This window comes from Acipenser ruthenus, chromosome 10, assembly GCF_902713425.1.
Source record: "Acipenser ruthenus chromosome 10, fAciRut3.2 maternal haplotype, whole genome shotgun sequence".
NCBI classification, from domain to species: Eukaryota; Metazoa; Chordata; class Actinopteri; order Acipenseriformes; family Acipenseridae; genus Acipenser; species Acipenser ruthenus.
The window spans coordinates 3,394,656-3,410,216 of record NC_081198.1 but is presented as its reverse complement, the minus strand read 5'-3'; the positions used below and the strand labels follow the sequence as shown (position 1 = coordinate 3,410,216).

The 15,561-nt window shown below is 35.8% G+C and overlaps 1 protein-coding gene and 1 long non-coding RNA gene across 4 annotated transcripts; one reads left to right on the top strand and one right to left on the bottom strand.

Annotated features, from left to right (window-relative positions):
- Window positions 1-916: 916 nt before the first annotated feature.
- On the bottom strand, window positions 917-9,582 carry LOC117407878 (mesoderm induction early response protein 1-like). Of its 3 annotated transcripts, none has more exons than XM_034013102.3 (13): window positions 9,478-9,582; window positions 8,299-8,320; window positions 7,587-7,732; window positions 6,971-7,153; window positions 6,652-6,781; window positions 6,476-6,540; window positions 6,244-6,316; window positions 5,921-6,072; window positions 5,566-5,647; window positions 4,038-4,132; window positions 3,520-3,647; window positions 2,977-3,104; window positions 917-2,605 (listed from the first exon to the last, which is right to left on the bottom strand). In XM_034013102.3, the coding sequence occupies exons 1-13, from the start codon at window positions 9,484-9,486 to the stop codon at window positions 2,262-2,264; spliced, it is 1,557 nt and encodes a 518-aa protein (XP_033868993.1). In that variant the 5' UTR covers window positions 9,487-9,582; the 3' UTR covers window positions 917-2,261. The 3 variants fall into 3 exon arrangements, with proteins under 3 accessions (XP_033868993.1, XP_033869001.1, XP_058887513.1); XM_034013110.3 differs by having other exon boundaries at window positions 3,520-3,566; XM_059031530.1 differs by lacking the exon at window positions 9,478-9,582 and adding an exon at window positions 9,220-9,241.
- LOC131738116 (uncharacterized) lies at window positions 9,583-15,515 on the top strand. The gene is made up of 4 exons (XR_009329637.1): window positions 9,583-10,649; window positions 10,759-10,918; window positions 11,433-11,586; window positions 12,231-15,515. It is a non-coding gene; the product is annotated as an uncharacterized LOC131738116 (long non-coding RNA).
- The last annotated feature ends 46 nt before the right edge of the window (window positions 15,516-15,561 follow it).

The window sequence follows — 15,561 nt, the reverse complement described above, 5'->3', positions numbered from 1 at the left end:
GTAATCTCAAAAAGGACATACAATAATGTGAAAGATGCATCATTAAAAATGAAATGTAAAATAAGAACTGGTAATGTGATTACGCTTTGTTACAGTACCACACACATATTTTATTTATATATATATATACTTTTTTTTTTTCTTTTATTGTTAAGGAAGAACACTGGGACAAAAAAAAAATATTGGGGCTAGAACCCTTTTTTATAATCTTACTTCCTGCTTCCTGACTTATTGGATTTACGCTGGTAGCATGCTGCCCATGACATAGTTATGGTGCAAATTTTAATTCACAGTTGGCTACACACAAAGGTCCTTTTCTCTTATGTGTACTATTATTATTATTATTATTTATTTCTTAGACGCCCCTTAGCCAGGGCGACAATTGTTACAAGATATCACAGTGTTTTTACATACAATTACCCATGTATACAGTTAGGTTTTTACTGGAGCAATCTAGGTAAAGTACCTTGCTCAAGGGTACAGCAGCAGTGTCCCCCACCTGGGATTGAACCCACGACCCTCGGGTCAAGAGTCCAGAGCCCTAACCACTACTCCACACTGCTGCCCTACTGGACACGTTTGGTTTTTTTCCTTGGCCACACAAGTCACAAAAGTGCACGCATAATAAAGTACTCAAACTGTGAGGATAAATTTGGAGCCCAAAAACAGGTTTTACTGCTGTCAAGAAACTTATAAACTGTGGGTGCAGTTGGTTTACAGACAGCTGCAATCTGCTTGGTAGTTCAGATAGATCCTATTTTACTATATTCTCAGTATTTTTCAACTGCTACTGCTTATGAACTCATTGCACTACTCATCAAAAGTGTTTAATATATAAAAGGAGGTAAAAAAAAAATGCTGAAAACAACTTAAAAAAAGATTTGAAAACACAGATGTTTACTGAGCCATAGGGGTGTTAAAAGAATAAAAACAAAATATGAACACTTTATTTTGCAATAATCAGAACATAAACTAAGGACTTAACATTTAGGCAATTTTAGCATACATGTGAGTTTGCATGGGCACAGTGCATCTTTCAGGCCATGAAACAAGTGGTGTTTGAATGCGTGCAACTCAGAAATACATATCCTAGCCTGACAATAACTACATTTTCATTGCACGTGGCATAAAGAACAAACATTGTTGCAGTTGTTGGTATTAAAACATTCTCTAATCACAAGTTGAAAACACAGAAGATGTTTGCACTCTGAGTGAGCTAGTTCATAATTTATACTGCTTTCAAAAAAAATATATATATATTATTCAATGCTGTCAATACAAATTCAATGAACATGATGCTGCTTGTCACATGCCAGTTACAATTTGGTTTGACAAACATGTGCAACACTAGTTTCAGAAATAAGGAATGTCAAATCTCACCGCACATTTCTGAAAGGAAACCACCAAAACAGCCTGTGAAAAAGATAAAGCTTTTGCCAATACAGAGGCTCACTTCCATTCTTAGTATTATATATTGTTTTGTTTCTCATTATAAAAGTGTAAGAACTGTACAAGATATGAGAACTAATATACAAGTTTTACGGAAAGGACACCATTTTTATAAGTAATTTCTAAAAAAAAAAAAAAAAATTCAAATGTCTACAAAGAATCTGCAAAAATACTGGATGTATTTTATCTGCCAGAATAAATCACTAATATACAAGACATCACTGATGTCAAGACATTTAGATAAACAAGCCATATGGACACCCATAGGCTCATTTGTTTCCTATAAAAACAAGTAAGTACTGTACATGTAAGGCTTCCAGGATTTAGAATATTTTCTTATTTGCTTCAATAATGTGTAGTCAGGTAACTACACTCTTGTACAAAAAAGTGCAAGATTGTGTGCCTATAGAGCTACTGTATCCCTTTTTTTCATTGTAAGAGACTTCTGGTTAGCCAAACAGTGACCTCTTACATCAGATGGCTTAAGAACAATTTTTCCCCATCAAACACTTAAAAAATATATCTTTTAAAGTACAAAAATATTAGTAAGAATTTCTGATACAAACGGGAAATACATATTGAAAATATCAATAGGTCTGTGAAAGTGTGTTTCCGAAAGGGCACAATGTAGCTTTTAAGATTTAACAGCAACGTTATTTTGTCTGAAGTTGTAAGACAATCGGATTGCATGTAGCAGGTACACGCACTTTACAATCAAACTTATTCTTGGCTGTTCACTGGTAATCCCTGAAGGTCCTGGAAGCCCAGCTTTATTTCTGCCAAGGATTTGGTTATGCTCTTCAAAAGCCATTCTATGAATTCAGTCCTTTTGTGTTAGATTCTTCAGGTTTTAGACCAGAACTTGTCTCTTGTGCAGAGGTACCAGGGTTATCCGTCTCACTGGAGACATCATGGTCAAGCCTCCTTCTCTTAGTGGGTTTATCATAGTTTTCCTCATGCTTACTGTTGTCATTACCATCAGTCACAATAGCACATTCTCTATCACTCAGGGAGTCCTGTTTGCTACAGCCGTTTGTGTCCTTTTCTATAGGAGGTGGTTCTTGGGTGTGACTGGCTGGTCCATTTGCCAATAAACCTTCAGTTTTAACTTCATTCAAACAGGACAATGCTTCAGCTGGGTCATGAGCAGCTATTCCTAGAAATGAAATCAAGAATGCTTGTGCATGACAGCAAATAATTAAGCATCTCTTTAGTTTAAAAAATCTGTTAAATAGTGAAATATTGACCCCTTATCAAACCTACAACTATATTTAGTAAATAGAACAATGTAGGTAAGGTATATTACATTGTGAAAGGCAAACACCGTTCGTCAGATTCTAATAAAAAGAAAAAAGTAATAGTGTGAGCGACAATTAAACATATGCTATACATTTATCACCACACTTCTGTAAAAACAAACACTTACAGTTCACAGGGTCTATTCTATAAATGATTATATATATATATATATATATATATATATCTTTAAATTATTTTTGTGAAACAGTGGTGCCGCAGTTTGCTCACCGTTCTGATTACTGCTGTCGTCCCTCTCGGAATGGCTCGCACTGCTGTTGGAGGTAGTAGGGGGAGGAGAAGCTGCACGACTTGATGCAGCACTTTCAGTTTCATCGAGGAGACGGTCCATGTAATCCCTGAGAATTGACCAAAAAATACCAATGGTCAACTGCTGCAGACCACTGAACTGATCTTGAATATAAGGCACTAACCAACGATTTTATGAAAAAAAAAGTCAGCGCGAGACACACCTTCACACCTAAAAATTACTGCCAAGTTAAAACACCCAGTAAGTACATCCCTACTTTAAAATGTTACAATATACCCTAAAATCCACAATAATATAATAACTACCTGAGGCCTCTGCATTACAGTACATGGGTATAGTATTTTACAGTCATGGATCGATACTTTAGGTAGAACTTCATTTACCACAACACAGAGGTTAGGCAATAAGAAATACGACAACTCCACAGTGTTGAACCAAGGTAGAGAAAGGGTCACCCTGCTGCCTGTCTTATTCATAAGGAATGAACAAAAGTAATAACTTACGTGACACCAGGATGAAGATTGTATTTCCTTTTTCCAAGTCTGGTTTGCTGTGCAAAGAAATCATAACGCTCAGATTTCTTCCACATGTAATAAAAGGCCACACATTCTCCTACTGATCTAGTTCTCACCTGTAAAATTTAATTTATTACAAATCAAATAACTATATTAATACTCATGTATCACAGCTAGACAGCAGCTTAAATGTTCAAGTAAATTCTGCAGTTTTTTTTTTATTGTATTTACTTGACTGATTAACTATATTTGGATGCATCCTAATAAATGAGGTCAAACTAAACTCCAATCAAGACAAGCAAGTGCCTTCATCAGTGCGTGTGTGAAAGACAAAGCTACAGAACAATGTAGACTGCAACAGTCCTTCAAACAGCTGGAGTACTGTTTTAGCAAGCTTGAAACACAGCTAAGCAAAGTACAAGTACTTTTCATTTTTTAGATGTGTGCTGTGCTCTTATTTAAAATAAAGATACAGGCAGTCAAAAAGTATAGCTCTATTAAAATACCTTGTTCCCTTGGATCAGGTGAAAATCTTTTCCATATGCCTTTAGTCCTTGTTCAAAATTCCTACATTCTTCCTCTGTCCATACTGACAGTTCTTCTAAAATATGGAAATAGAAATTTAAGGAATCTTTAAAGAAAAAACATTTTTTAAATAAACTGATCCAAAAAACGTCCGAGTAGGGGATCCCGAGTGGTGCATCCGGTAAAGGCGCTCCGCGTCGTGTGCAGGATGCGCCCTATAGCCTTGATGTCGCCGGTTCGAGTCCAGGCTATTCCACTGCTGACCGTGGACGGGAGCTCCCAGGGGGCCGAGCGCCGCCGGGGGGAGGGCTTAGGTTGGCCAGGGTGTCCTCGGCTCACCGCACACCAGTGACCCTTGTAGACTGGCTGGGCACCTGTGGGCTTGCCTGTAAGCTGCCCAGAGCTGTGTTGTCCTCCGACACAGTAGCTCTGGGTTGGCTGCACAGCGGGCCTGCAGAGTGAAAAGAAGCGGTTGGCTGACGGCACACGCTTCGGAGGACAGCGTGTTTGTCTTCATTGCTCCCGAGTCAGCGCAGGGGTGGTAGCGGTGAGCTGAGCCTAAATACAATTGGACACGTAGTAAAATCTCTCACTATAATGCATTTACCTGTGTTGGGATTTTGAAAAGAAGTTGTTTTTTAGTGTTTGCGCAGCAGGAGCATCTCCCACACAAGCTTCTGCTGTTGCGTATACTGCATGAACTACAAAATCTTTAATGTTTTTATTACGTCTAAATGCTAAAATTGGACGAACCTGAAAAAGTGTGTAATTGTAAAACATGCCAGTGTCTCTGAATAATACGTCTGACTTTATACGATAAACTTGAGAACTAAGTTTTTTTTCTTTTGTTTTTTCAGCTGTAGTAAATGTTCTTTATGTGCATCCAGTGCCCTCTTCAAAGCTTTTTTGACAATTCCTTTTCCATAACCCCTCTCTGAGAACCTTACCGGCATTTCCTTCAATTTATCTATATATTCTTCCTTACTGGAGCAAAGGCACCGGAGTCTAAAGAATTGGCTTACAGGTAAATTATCCTTCAACATCTTAGGGTGGAAAATGGATGCCTGAAGAATTTCTGTCCGTTATTTTTCTGTAAATTGTCGTCTTAAAACCCAAATCACTTTTAGATATTCTAATGTCCAAGAAATTGATCTCTGTGTCATTTGCTGTGTATTCATCTTATGCAAGACATTGGCTATCCACATACAAATATGGTCAAACAATACATCAGTATCTGAAATTAGGCTACTTTTACAAAATCAAAATAAAACCAGAAGAGCCTATTAGTTATTAGATACACACCTGGGATTATCTTTTAATTATGCCACCCCTATCCAGCTTTAAAGTAGTACGGAAAAACAACAAAATATAATTGCAGTCATGCAATATTATTATTATAAAATTATCTAAAACATAAAAGATCACAATGCACTCGGGTCATATAAAAATGTTGTTATATACATACATATTATATAGACATACACACAGACACACACACACAAATCTTACCTCTGGCAGCTTTTACATTAAATCTTAGTCTTCGTAGTGCTTCTTCAGTATCAAAATTACACTTTACCAACTCATACAGTGCCTGGAAAATGGAAAGGAAAAAAATAATGACCAACTGGTCAAGGTGAACCAAAGTAAAGTGTGCACCACACCAGTAATTATCCAAAACCATCAGCCTTGGACTAATACATTACGCTTGTTGTGTAATATAATAAGCAATGTTATTTTAACAATAGGTTGGTTAGCTGTCTAAGCCAATGCTGAAAATATCAAATATATCCTGTAAAAACCAGGAAGAACGAGAACAACATTTGGAAACACACTGTGCCAAAACACAACTCCCTCTTGGATGTACCTGTTCATTGTCCTTGATATGACATCCTTCAGGAACAGCTTCAACTCCCTTTTCTTCACCAGAGCGTTTTGAAGCTTCAGTCAAGAACTCTACTACTTTATCTTCAGGCACAAATTCTGGATTCCACAGTAATTGGTCATCGTTTTCATACACTGCATTTATAAACAATACTGGATTCAAATGATGGTTTATTAAACACACACTGATGTCAGTTTCTCTCTCAGTTACATTTTCCCCCAATATTTAACCTTTTTAGGCATTCGTGGATAACCATGTACTGTATTCCCACATTTAGGGATGTGTATACCAGTGCTCTTACTTACCTTTCTGATTCTCTTTATATTTGCAAAGGCCAGATGGAGTTTCAGCCTGGTACATGGAGCCAACCATGATCTCCTGAAAGAAAATGTAGCCCATTATCATACACCATTCTTAATTCTTAGACTGGGCCAATATATAAATGTTTATGTACTTCTTCACAGGTATTCATAATGCATTTACTTTAGTACTGAATTACAGATTTTTATAAAAGCAACCAATTTTCAAGATACTTACTTTTTTCCAATCTTCAGATGGAATATAATCTTCATCTTCTTCTGATTCTTCTTCAGCATCATTACCTTATTGAAACAAAAGAAGGATTGAGCAGCTAAATTAGTTTCATTAATCCACATACAACTTATATTACATCAATAATTAAATGTAAGACACTACAAAAAAAAAACACATACTTTCGAAGTATTTACATCTTCGTGGGCGGATTAACTCAGATGTATCATGAGAAGTGACAGATTGTGCTTGGTCATCGTTGGAGGACTGAGTCTCATCCTCTTGCCCTGAAGAATCTTTAAGTCTCTCCTCCTAGGAAGTAAGAAAAACAAAAAAGCTACAAACAAAAGCTAGAATAATTTGGGTATGGTCCTTTAGAGCCTCAAACATTGCATCTGGTGGTAAGATTTTGTCATTTAAAACACATACAGTAAGCTAACTAGCAGTCTGTATTAGCCAGCACTGGGTGAATTGTGAAAAGCAGTGTGACCTGTAACATACCTTAGTCCCCTGCATGTCCCCACTGCTACCACTATTCTCGTCATTATCCACATCCTCCAACTCCTCCTCATCTTCCTCTTCCTCCTCCTCCTCCTCTACCTCTCCATCCTCCTCCTGCTCAGGAGATCCTCCAGTCCTATAGCCATACAAACTAAGGAGCTCCTGAATCGGCATATCACCTTCCTGCAAGTATAAACAAACATCCTTGCTTTCTAATAGATATATTTCACTACAAGGTGTTTATAGATGTGCTGATTTTTAATGTAGTGTTTCCTTTATTATATTCTATAGCTTAGGTAAATTCAATCAATTGATTAACATACACTTTAACGGAATACAGCCAACTTGTCTTTAACTGATTAAAACCATTAACATAGTTTGAATAGAACAGTAAAATGGCCTGATGGAGTATATTGATACATAGCTTTTTAATTAAATAGTTAAGTAAATGATCAAATAAACTGGCAGCCAATTCCCATCTATAAACTGATGAACTGTCTACTTGACTTTGTTTCTTATAAGTTTTACCTGCGATTGAGCCTTTAAAAGTTAAGACCTATTTGTAGACATCCTCCCTCTAAGAACCGGAACCGCTATCCTGAGATGAAGCACTTACCCGAGCAAGATCTTCAATCTCAGTACTAAAATTGTTTTCCCCTTCCATCAGTTCCTCTTCCTCCAGCGTCCGCTCATCATCATAGTCATGTATCAGCATCTCCGCAGAAGGATCGAATTCATGGTCATCTGAGCCAGCTGAACCTCCTATTTAAGAAATTACAGAAATTCAGAACACACTGACAAACTAGGGATAAAGTACAGGTTTATACCGATCAAATATAAACAGGTTAAAAAGGCTGAGAAAACATTACTCTGAAGTTAGTGATGCAATTTACTGATGTTTTCCAATGAGGTTACTTTAACACATACTGCAAGACTTCATAAAGAAACAAACTACAGCATGCTTTAAAAAAACAGAAATAAAAAATAAAATAAAAACTAGAAATTTAGAAATAGAATTAAGACAGAAAGAAATGAAAGTGTAATGTAAAATAAATCACGTACTCTAAAGAAAGGAAAGTGTAATGTAAAATAAATCACGTACTCTAAAGAAATGAAAGTGTAATGTAAAATAAATCACGTACTCTAAAGAAAGGAAAGTGTAATGTAAAATAAATCACGTACTCTAAAGAAAGGAAAAACAATCTTTCAAAAGCATCAATATGTAGGTTTAGTGCTTTTAGCACGGTTATGTTATAATCTTTTAACGTTTTACTACAAAATCATTGAACGTAAAGAATCAGTACATTCAGTAAGATGAGATTGTTTACCTGGGCTCGAACTCCCAGAGGGCTGTAAAAGAAAGTAAAATGTACAAGTAAAGCACTTGTGAAACTGTTGAAAATCTAAATACTATACTAAGCTGGCTGTCATTACTACGAGTAGCAACCAACTAAATGCTTAGAAAACATGGCTACTTTTTTTTTAAAAAAAAGGTTCCCCATTGAGACAATCCATGCTTAAATTAGAAATTATTAGCATTCATAACTGTTCAAACTCATATAATAACCAATTGAAAACCTCTTCATGTTACCCCGTTTCACCTGATTTTGATCACACAAGGAGCTTGATTTTACTCGGTTGAACAACGGGGGAAGCAATAATCAATAATCTTGCATGCATAAATATCGATCTAACTAACTCTGTCCATTAAGCGACAATAACACTACACACTGAAATACACATCCCAACTAACTCAACACACCATAAGCGCTACTTAAATCCAAACTGAAATCGGTCTTTTCATAATATACCAAAAAAAACAAAACACTGCCAATGCAAAGAACCGATTGTCACAGTATGACGTCCTAAGTCTACGGTAGTACGCGCTTTTTTTTTTTGCTATCGGTAGTTGAACTTTACTCTGACAACTCTGTTTTCGTCCGAAAAAACCCTACGTTTTCTTAAAATGTTATTAGATATCAGACAAGTAATTTATTTCCACAAAAGTATAATTAATCTATAAAATGGTGTAACAGTTTTACTTTTAAAGCAGGCCTAGTGGATAAAACTGGAACTTTAAGTTAAAAGGCTGGAAAAGCGCGCCTCAACTAAACAGCATACATTCGATATTCACTATATATATATATATATATATATATATATATATATATATATATATATATATATATATATATATATATATATATTACGTACAATCACCAATGAAAATATATTTAAAAAAAACGTACTGCCTGTTTACGAACATTTGTATTATTTTCATTGTTGACGTCAAATAATTTTAAATTACAGAAGTTTGAAAAATGTACACGGTATACGTTTTTAAAAAATAATCAACAAGTTAATATGCTTTTAAAATGTGAAAGTATAGTTGTAAAAAAAAAAAAGCATTTTGGGCTTGTAGTTTTGATCTATTTTTTTTTTTAAACACCTCTACAATTATGAAGCAAATTATATTTTTACGAATGTTTATATGAGTTTCCTCTTACCTCCGCCATGTTTGCTGTGCTGTAGGGTCACATTGCGGGTCATCGCTAAGACCCGGATGGAGAACTCTAGGAGTCACGTGAATGTAGAGGACGCTGCACAAACTATTGGAACTGTAGCATGGACATATTGTTCGTTAACATCATACAATGAGTAATAAAACAGCGGGTTCTCATGTTCGCTTTTTGTTTAATGTAGCTAAAAGCAACAGCAGCAGTTTTAGCTGCAAGACCTTCTCCTCATGCACATATTCAAAGCAATTTCCCTCCAAGTATTAGTTGGCACTAGACTGTGCACACTGTTCTAAAATAGAAAACAAAAACGTTTTAATGATCCTCTCTACGTTGTAAAAAGCCTGTTGCGGTCTACAAATAAGTCGCTTATGAAACGATCCACAGTGAAAATGAATGCTAACATTATAAATGAACAAAACATATACTGTGCACAAAATATAAACAAATATCACGACGTGACACCGCTTTTACAACGATATTTACATTTTGTATCTTCGTTGTGTTAAATATTAAGTTAAGGGACAATGAAGAAGTTTGTATTCACTTGGATTTGTCCCACAGCAGGGCGGAGTCTATTTCCATCATGGCAACTTCAAAATAGTTTGCCGTCTGGAAACAGCTTTATGCGAAGTGATTGAAGAGCGATGATAACATAGTTTAAAATTATTCAAGTATTTAAATAACCCAAACCCATCGACATGATGCCTACCAGCACTTCTAAAATGAGGAGGCCGGCTGTTGAAGTTACAGCGTATTTGTTTTGTCTTTTGACCCCATGATTATCAAAAAAAGCAGGTCACACGAATACTTACAATGAATGAGAAACATGACAATGTTTCTTTTGATGTATTTTCAGATCATCTAGAAATGCTGCAACACCAAAAAAGCTCAATGCATCTGGTTCAGCGACAATGAACAAATTTAACCAGACTGCAAGTCGCAGCATCTCAGGATCAACGAGCCGATGAAGTATGGGTTTACACGCTGACAGCAAAATACTGTATAACGGCTCTCTTCAGAGGCAGAAAACAACGCCTATGTGGGATTGTGTAAAAACAGAGCTGGAAATGGTCAATACATTGAGAGGATGAAGCAGACTTTTAATGGCGCACCAAAAACCAAAGAAGTCCAGTGTGAAAAAATCGACGTTGCTGACGCAGGTATGTTGACTAAAGTATAAAGGCAAAGCAACATTTTCGCTGTCCCAGTTGTCCCTCAAATCCCCAACCGTAGCCATGTTTTTTTAATATATATTTTTAAATATTGCAGGTGTGATGGCAACCACGTGTGACATGTATGACACCTTCCTTCCATTCTGCTGAAGTGAAGACCATGGACTTTCACGTGGCAGAGAAATCAAGTCAATATGCAAGTTTCATAAGCAGTGGACCTGAAAGAACAATGTCTAGAATGAGTGAAACAAGTATGAGTAAGAGAATTACTGTATTTGTGATTTGATGCAAAATGAAATTAGTTAAGAAAAAGGTTGTAGCATGCAGCTAATATGTCAATCAATGTTCCTTTTTCAGCCAGTCAGTCCAGTTCAGTTACACATGAAGCTAAAGTTTGACTGATTTTATAAAAAAAAGGAATCACTTTTTACAGTTCTACATTTCTTCAAACGGAGTAGCCCATGCAGGAAATTAAAGTTCATCTACTTTGCAGGAAATATTTTGACCTTTACGAGACATTAGAATCTTTATTTATTCCTTTAAACAGCAGTACACACTTCTGTTACGTAACACTACTCTGTATGGCTCCATAATGGTCCAGTCAATTGCTCCTTGCTTTTGAATAATAAAGTGTATTACCTGTTGGATATTCAATAAGAAAACGGATTGCTGATTGTACCTCTACTAAATGGTTAATATAGGGTTCTGAATTAACATATACAACAACAGCAACTGATGTTTGTAAAGGGTTACCTTATTGTTGTATTGCAGCTTGGATCCTACTGTTGTGAGTCCAGCCAGCCCTGGAGTGAATCTCACCGCACTGCTGTTTGCTACAAAAACAGACTGTATCCTAATTGGTGACAGTGATGGACAAGTCAGTGTTTATGAACTAAAGAACCTACAAACTGGAGAAGATAGCCAGGTAGGTTACAATGGTTAGTCATAGTGCTCTTTATAAATACTCTGCCAGTAACACAATACAGCCTAAAGATTTGGTGAAGTTTAGGGACCTTGAGCAAGTTACTGCATCTTAGCTGGTGCATCTTAGGTGGACTATTGATTGGTATAGGTAGATAATCTTTAAAAATATGTAACCTGTGTTGAAAATTCAGACTTGACGTCCTTCGGGATATTTGCTGTGGCTGCCACGTTTGGTATGCTGTTGATAAAATCCTATCCAAGGAAACCATAATTACAACAATTAGCCACCAGTCCTATGCAGAAATCTTGTAAAAAAAAAAATAGGTTATAGTTAAGATTTACACACCTTTATTACAAGGTGTTGAGATTATATTGTCAATGATAGGTTTTAATTTTCCCTTTGCCACGTAAACTAAAACGATCTAAGTACTTCATTCTGCCCTTTATAATCCACTGGAAATGCTGACAGAAATGTGTAAAAGCTATTGTGTTATGTATTGTAAAGCCATTTTAGCATGTTGTTGTTAGTTAGCCATTAAACACATAATCCTGGCAATTACGTTCAGTCTTGATGCAAGTAAACCCAATTCATGGCTTGGGTAAATAGCAAAGTAATTTTACACTTTAAACCTTCTTTGTTCACAGCCGAATGCACTATATGACATAATTGGGACAACTCTGGCCAGTCAACTGTAATTAACATCGCAATTTTAAGTACCAAAGACGCAAAATAAATGTACACAGCTGTTTTTTTGGGATGCATATTATTCATATAGTGTGTATTTATAATAAAAGAAAATGTAACTAAATGTAATACTTCTATTCACCGTGTTAGTTGCTTTTATATAATGGTTAGTCATAAAAGTATAGTGGGAGACAGACAGTCTCTCTCAAAGAAGAATAATCAGATCAAAGTCTAATTCAAACCGTCTTGTTCTAAATGTACTTACCAATATATCTTATTGCTTTAATGTTGTAGATGCAGACTGAGAAACATGTATTGAAATATGGCTTTACCAAAATAAGAACAATGATTAAATGAGAAAAAAAGATATTGTGAAACACGTCCAGTAAACTCTGGGGGAAACTCATTTTTTCTGGGGGAAAAGGTAACAAAATGCACAATATTTGGGTTGGTGTTGGTCATTTTTTGTTTTAGTTCAAAACAAAAATGATTGAAAAAGATTAAGTTTCCAACACATGCAAAGTTCTCTCACATCTAACCATGATTAAGCCTCGATTGCAGCATAGTTGGTATTAAGAGATTATTACCTCCAGGTTTTGAGAACGTTCCAATTATCATGATAAATAGGGCTGTGTATGAAAAATAATTAAATGAGTTTACGAGATCAAAAGAAAACAATCCACAATTACACTCACAGGCAAAGGCATACCTACAGAAACATACACAATACGAAACATACGTTTCATTTTTTAAATATCACTGTAATTCCCTACTGTTAGAACAACAGTCTAGGAGTATAGGAGGCAGTGTGGTCCAGTGGTTAAAGAAAAGGGCTTGTAACCAGGAGGTCCCCGGTTCAAATCCCACCTCAGCCACTGACTCATTGTGTGACCCTGAGCAAGTCACTTAACCTCCTTGTGCTCCGTCTTTGGGGTGAGACGTAGTTGTAAGTGACTCTGCAGCTGATGCATAGTTCACACACCCTAGTCTCTGTAAGTCGCCTTGGATAAAGGCGTCTGTTAAATAAACAAATAATAATAATAATAACAGTCTCCAGTCTGATTATGCCAACTGAAGGACAAGCGATTGTAATTGGGTATAAATTCTGTGAAAGAACCTTGATATTTGTATGATTCCTTTTTAAAAAATGTAAACCATGGTGATATATGTACCACTGCAATGAACAAACAATTGAATCTGACAAAGGGTGTAACTGCTGTATGCGCAATAGTATATCAAACCTCACAATTCTGCCCCAGATTGTCTTTTTGATTCACAAAAAACACCCTTGCTCTTCCAGACACTGCCCTTCTGAATATGGTCACAATGATAGAACTTCAAAATTCACTTTGTACACCAGCTTTATAATTCATGTTGTGGGAAAATTCAGGCACATTTTTCATCAGTATATCAGGGACAAAAATCTATGTCTTATTGATTGAGTAATTTAGACTTTTCCCCATGCTTATACTGTACATTTACTATAATTTAACATGGTTTGTACAATGCTTTTTAAAAACCTGTTAGTGCTTTAGAATGCTTGACTGTATTTCACTGTATTTTGTGAGGCTTTTACCATAAATAAAAGGGTATATTACACTACAAGCATATTTTGAAAAGCCTTTAATTTAACTAGGAAAATTAGACCTTATTTCAGGATTAGCAAACAATATGCCAGATACTGAAAACACAAAGCCAATGTAAATATTCCAGTGGGATTAGGACTAAAACAAATGCAGAGAGCGGACCAGCACAAGTTTACTTAAACAGCACACAAGTATTTCAAAATCTTTTCTTGCGATATGTGTTAAAACAGAACACTTTCAACACAGTACGTTAATGTGCTCACAACAGCCTAATAGGCCCATTACAGTGAGAGCAAAGTGGCAATCAAGCACTTAACTTTTTTTAACAACTGTTCTACTATCTGTCTTTAAAATTAGTCAGCCGTGCTTATTTGTAAGCTATTTATAATAAAAGGTAATTGAGCATTTCTAAATGGCTTGTCATTATAGATATGTTTTCCAGATTATAGCTATAAAGCCCAAGGACAGAATAAACTAGCCTATGGCTCACCAAAGGTCTACTGGGAAATCATGTACATTATGTGGCATTATCATGACAGACAATTAAAGATTAGAACACCATGGACCGCTTTATGAAGCAATACAAAGGCAGTTTTTTGTATTAATGTGGAGAAAATGATTGTCAATATACTGTCAACTACCAAAAATAAAATGAGTTACTGAACAATATATTTAAATTATTGTTCTCAGTAGTTTCTTGCTTGGTTTATTCAGTTTTTCCTCTGGAAATTGCTTTACAATTATTTCCCATCTGCCTACAAATCAAATGAAATAGTAGCAAAACACATATATCTGATAAAAAGTGTATTGCAGTATGCCATTGTAAATACCTACTGTTGCAAAATACAGTAAAAGCAAATTAAAGCTTGTCAAATTCAAACTATGTAAAATAAAGCTCCTAGTTAACCATAGCAAAGGAAATATAATGCTCACCATTACTTTGCTACAGTCAAATACCATGATATAAATTGTGCAGAATGCCAAAGCACAAGGTACTTCTTTAAACTTTTATTTAGTTAGATGTTAGGTGTGCACCTGCCTGATGAATGCATCAACAGTCTACACGACTTCTAGCATAACAGTATGGACAAATACATTATCTGGAATCTCAGAAAATCTGTGGAACATATGATTTACTGTACAAAATGTTAATATTACAACACTAGTAAAACACATATACATATACAGATCCTTATATCTGAATTGTCCACTTTTAGTTTTCAAACAACAGCTTTCAATTGTTCCTTTTAGAAGAAAACTATATTTAAAAAAATATGTTATCTACTCTTCATAACTTCAGTTGTTGTGCATTTGAATTCATTAGCACTGCAGTACTTTTAAGGCCAGAGCACTATAGTAATTAAACCTGGGGTTTTTAAAATGGAATGGGATGACCGCAAAGGATGTAATTCTAACCGTCATTATGCTTGTAAAGTGATAATTGCTGGACGGGAATCACTTTACACAAAGTGAGTCGCAAATGGCACCATAAAACATAAGGGGAAACCAAAAATGAATTATCCCTGTGAGTAGCCTCTGTGTAAAGCAAAAACAGGAATTAGTGGATATGGCAGCCAATAGCAGCTAGGTAGCAGGCTACATATATTGAAGCTGAGCAGAGGTGTGTTCACAGTCAGCAGCTTGGAAGAGCAGCTCCTCAAGAACCATTCACCTTGTCCACTTGCTAAGAGCACCTTCACTCACA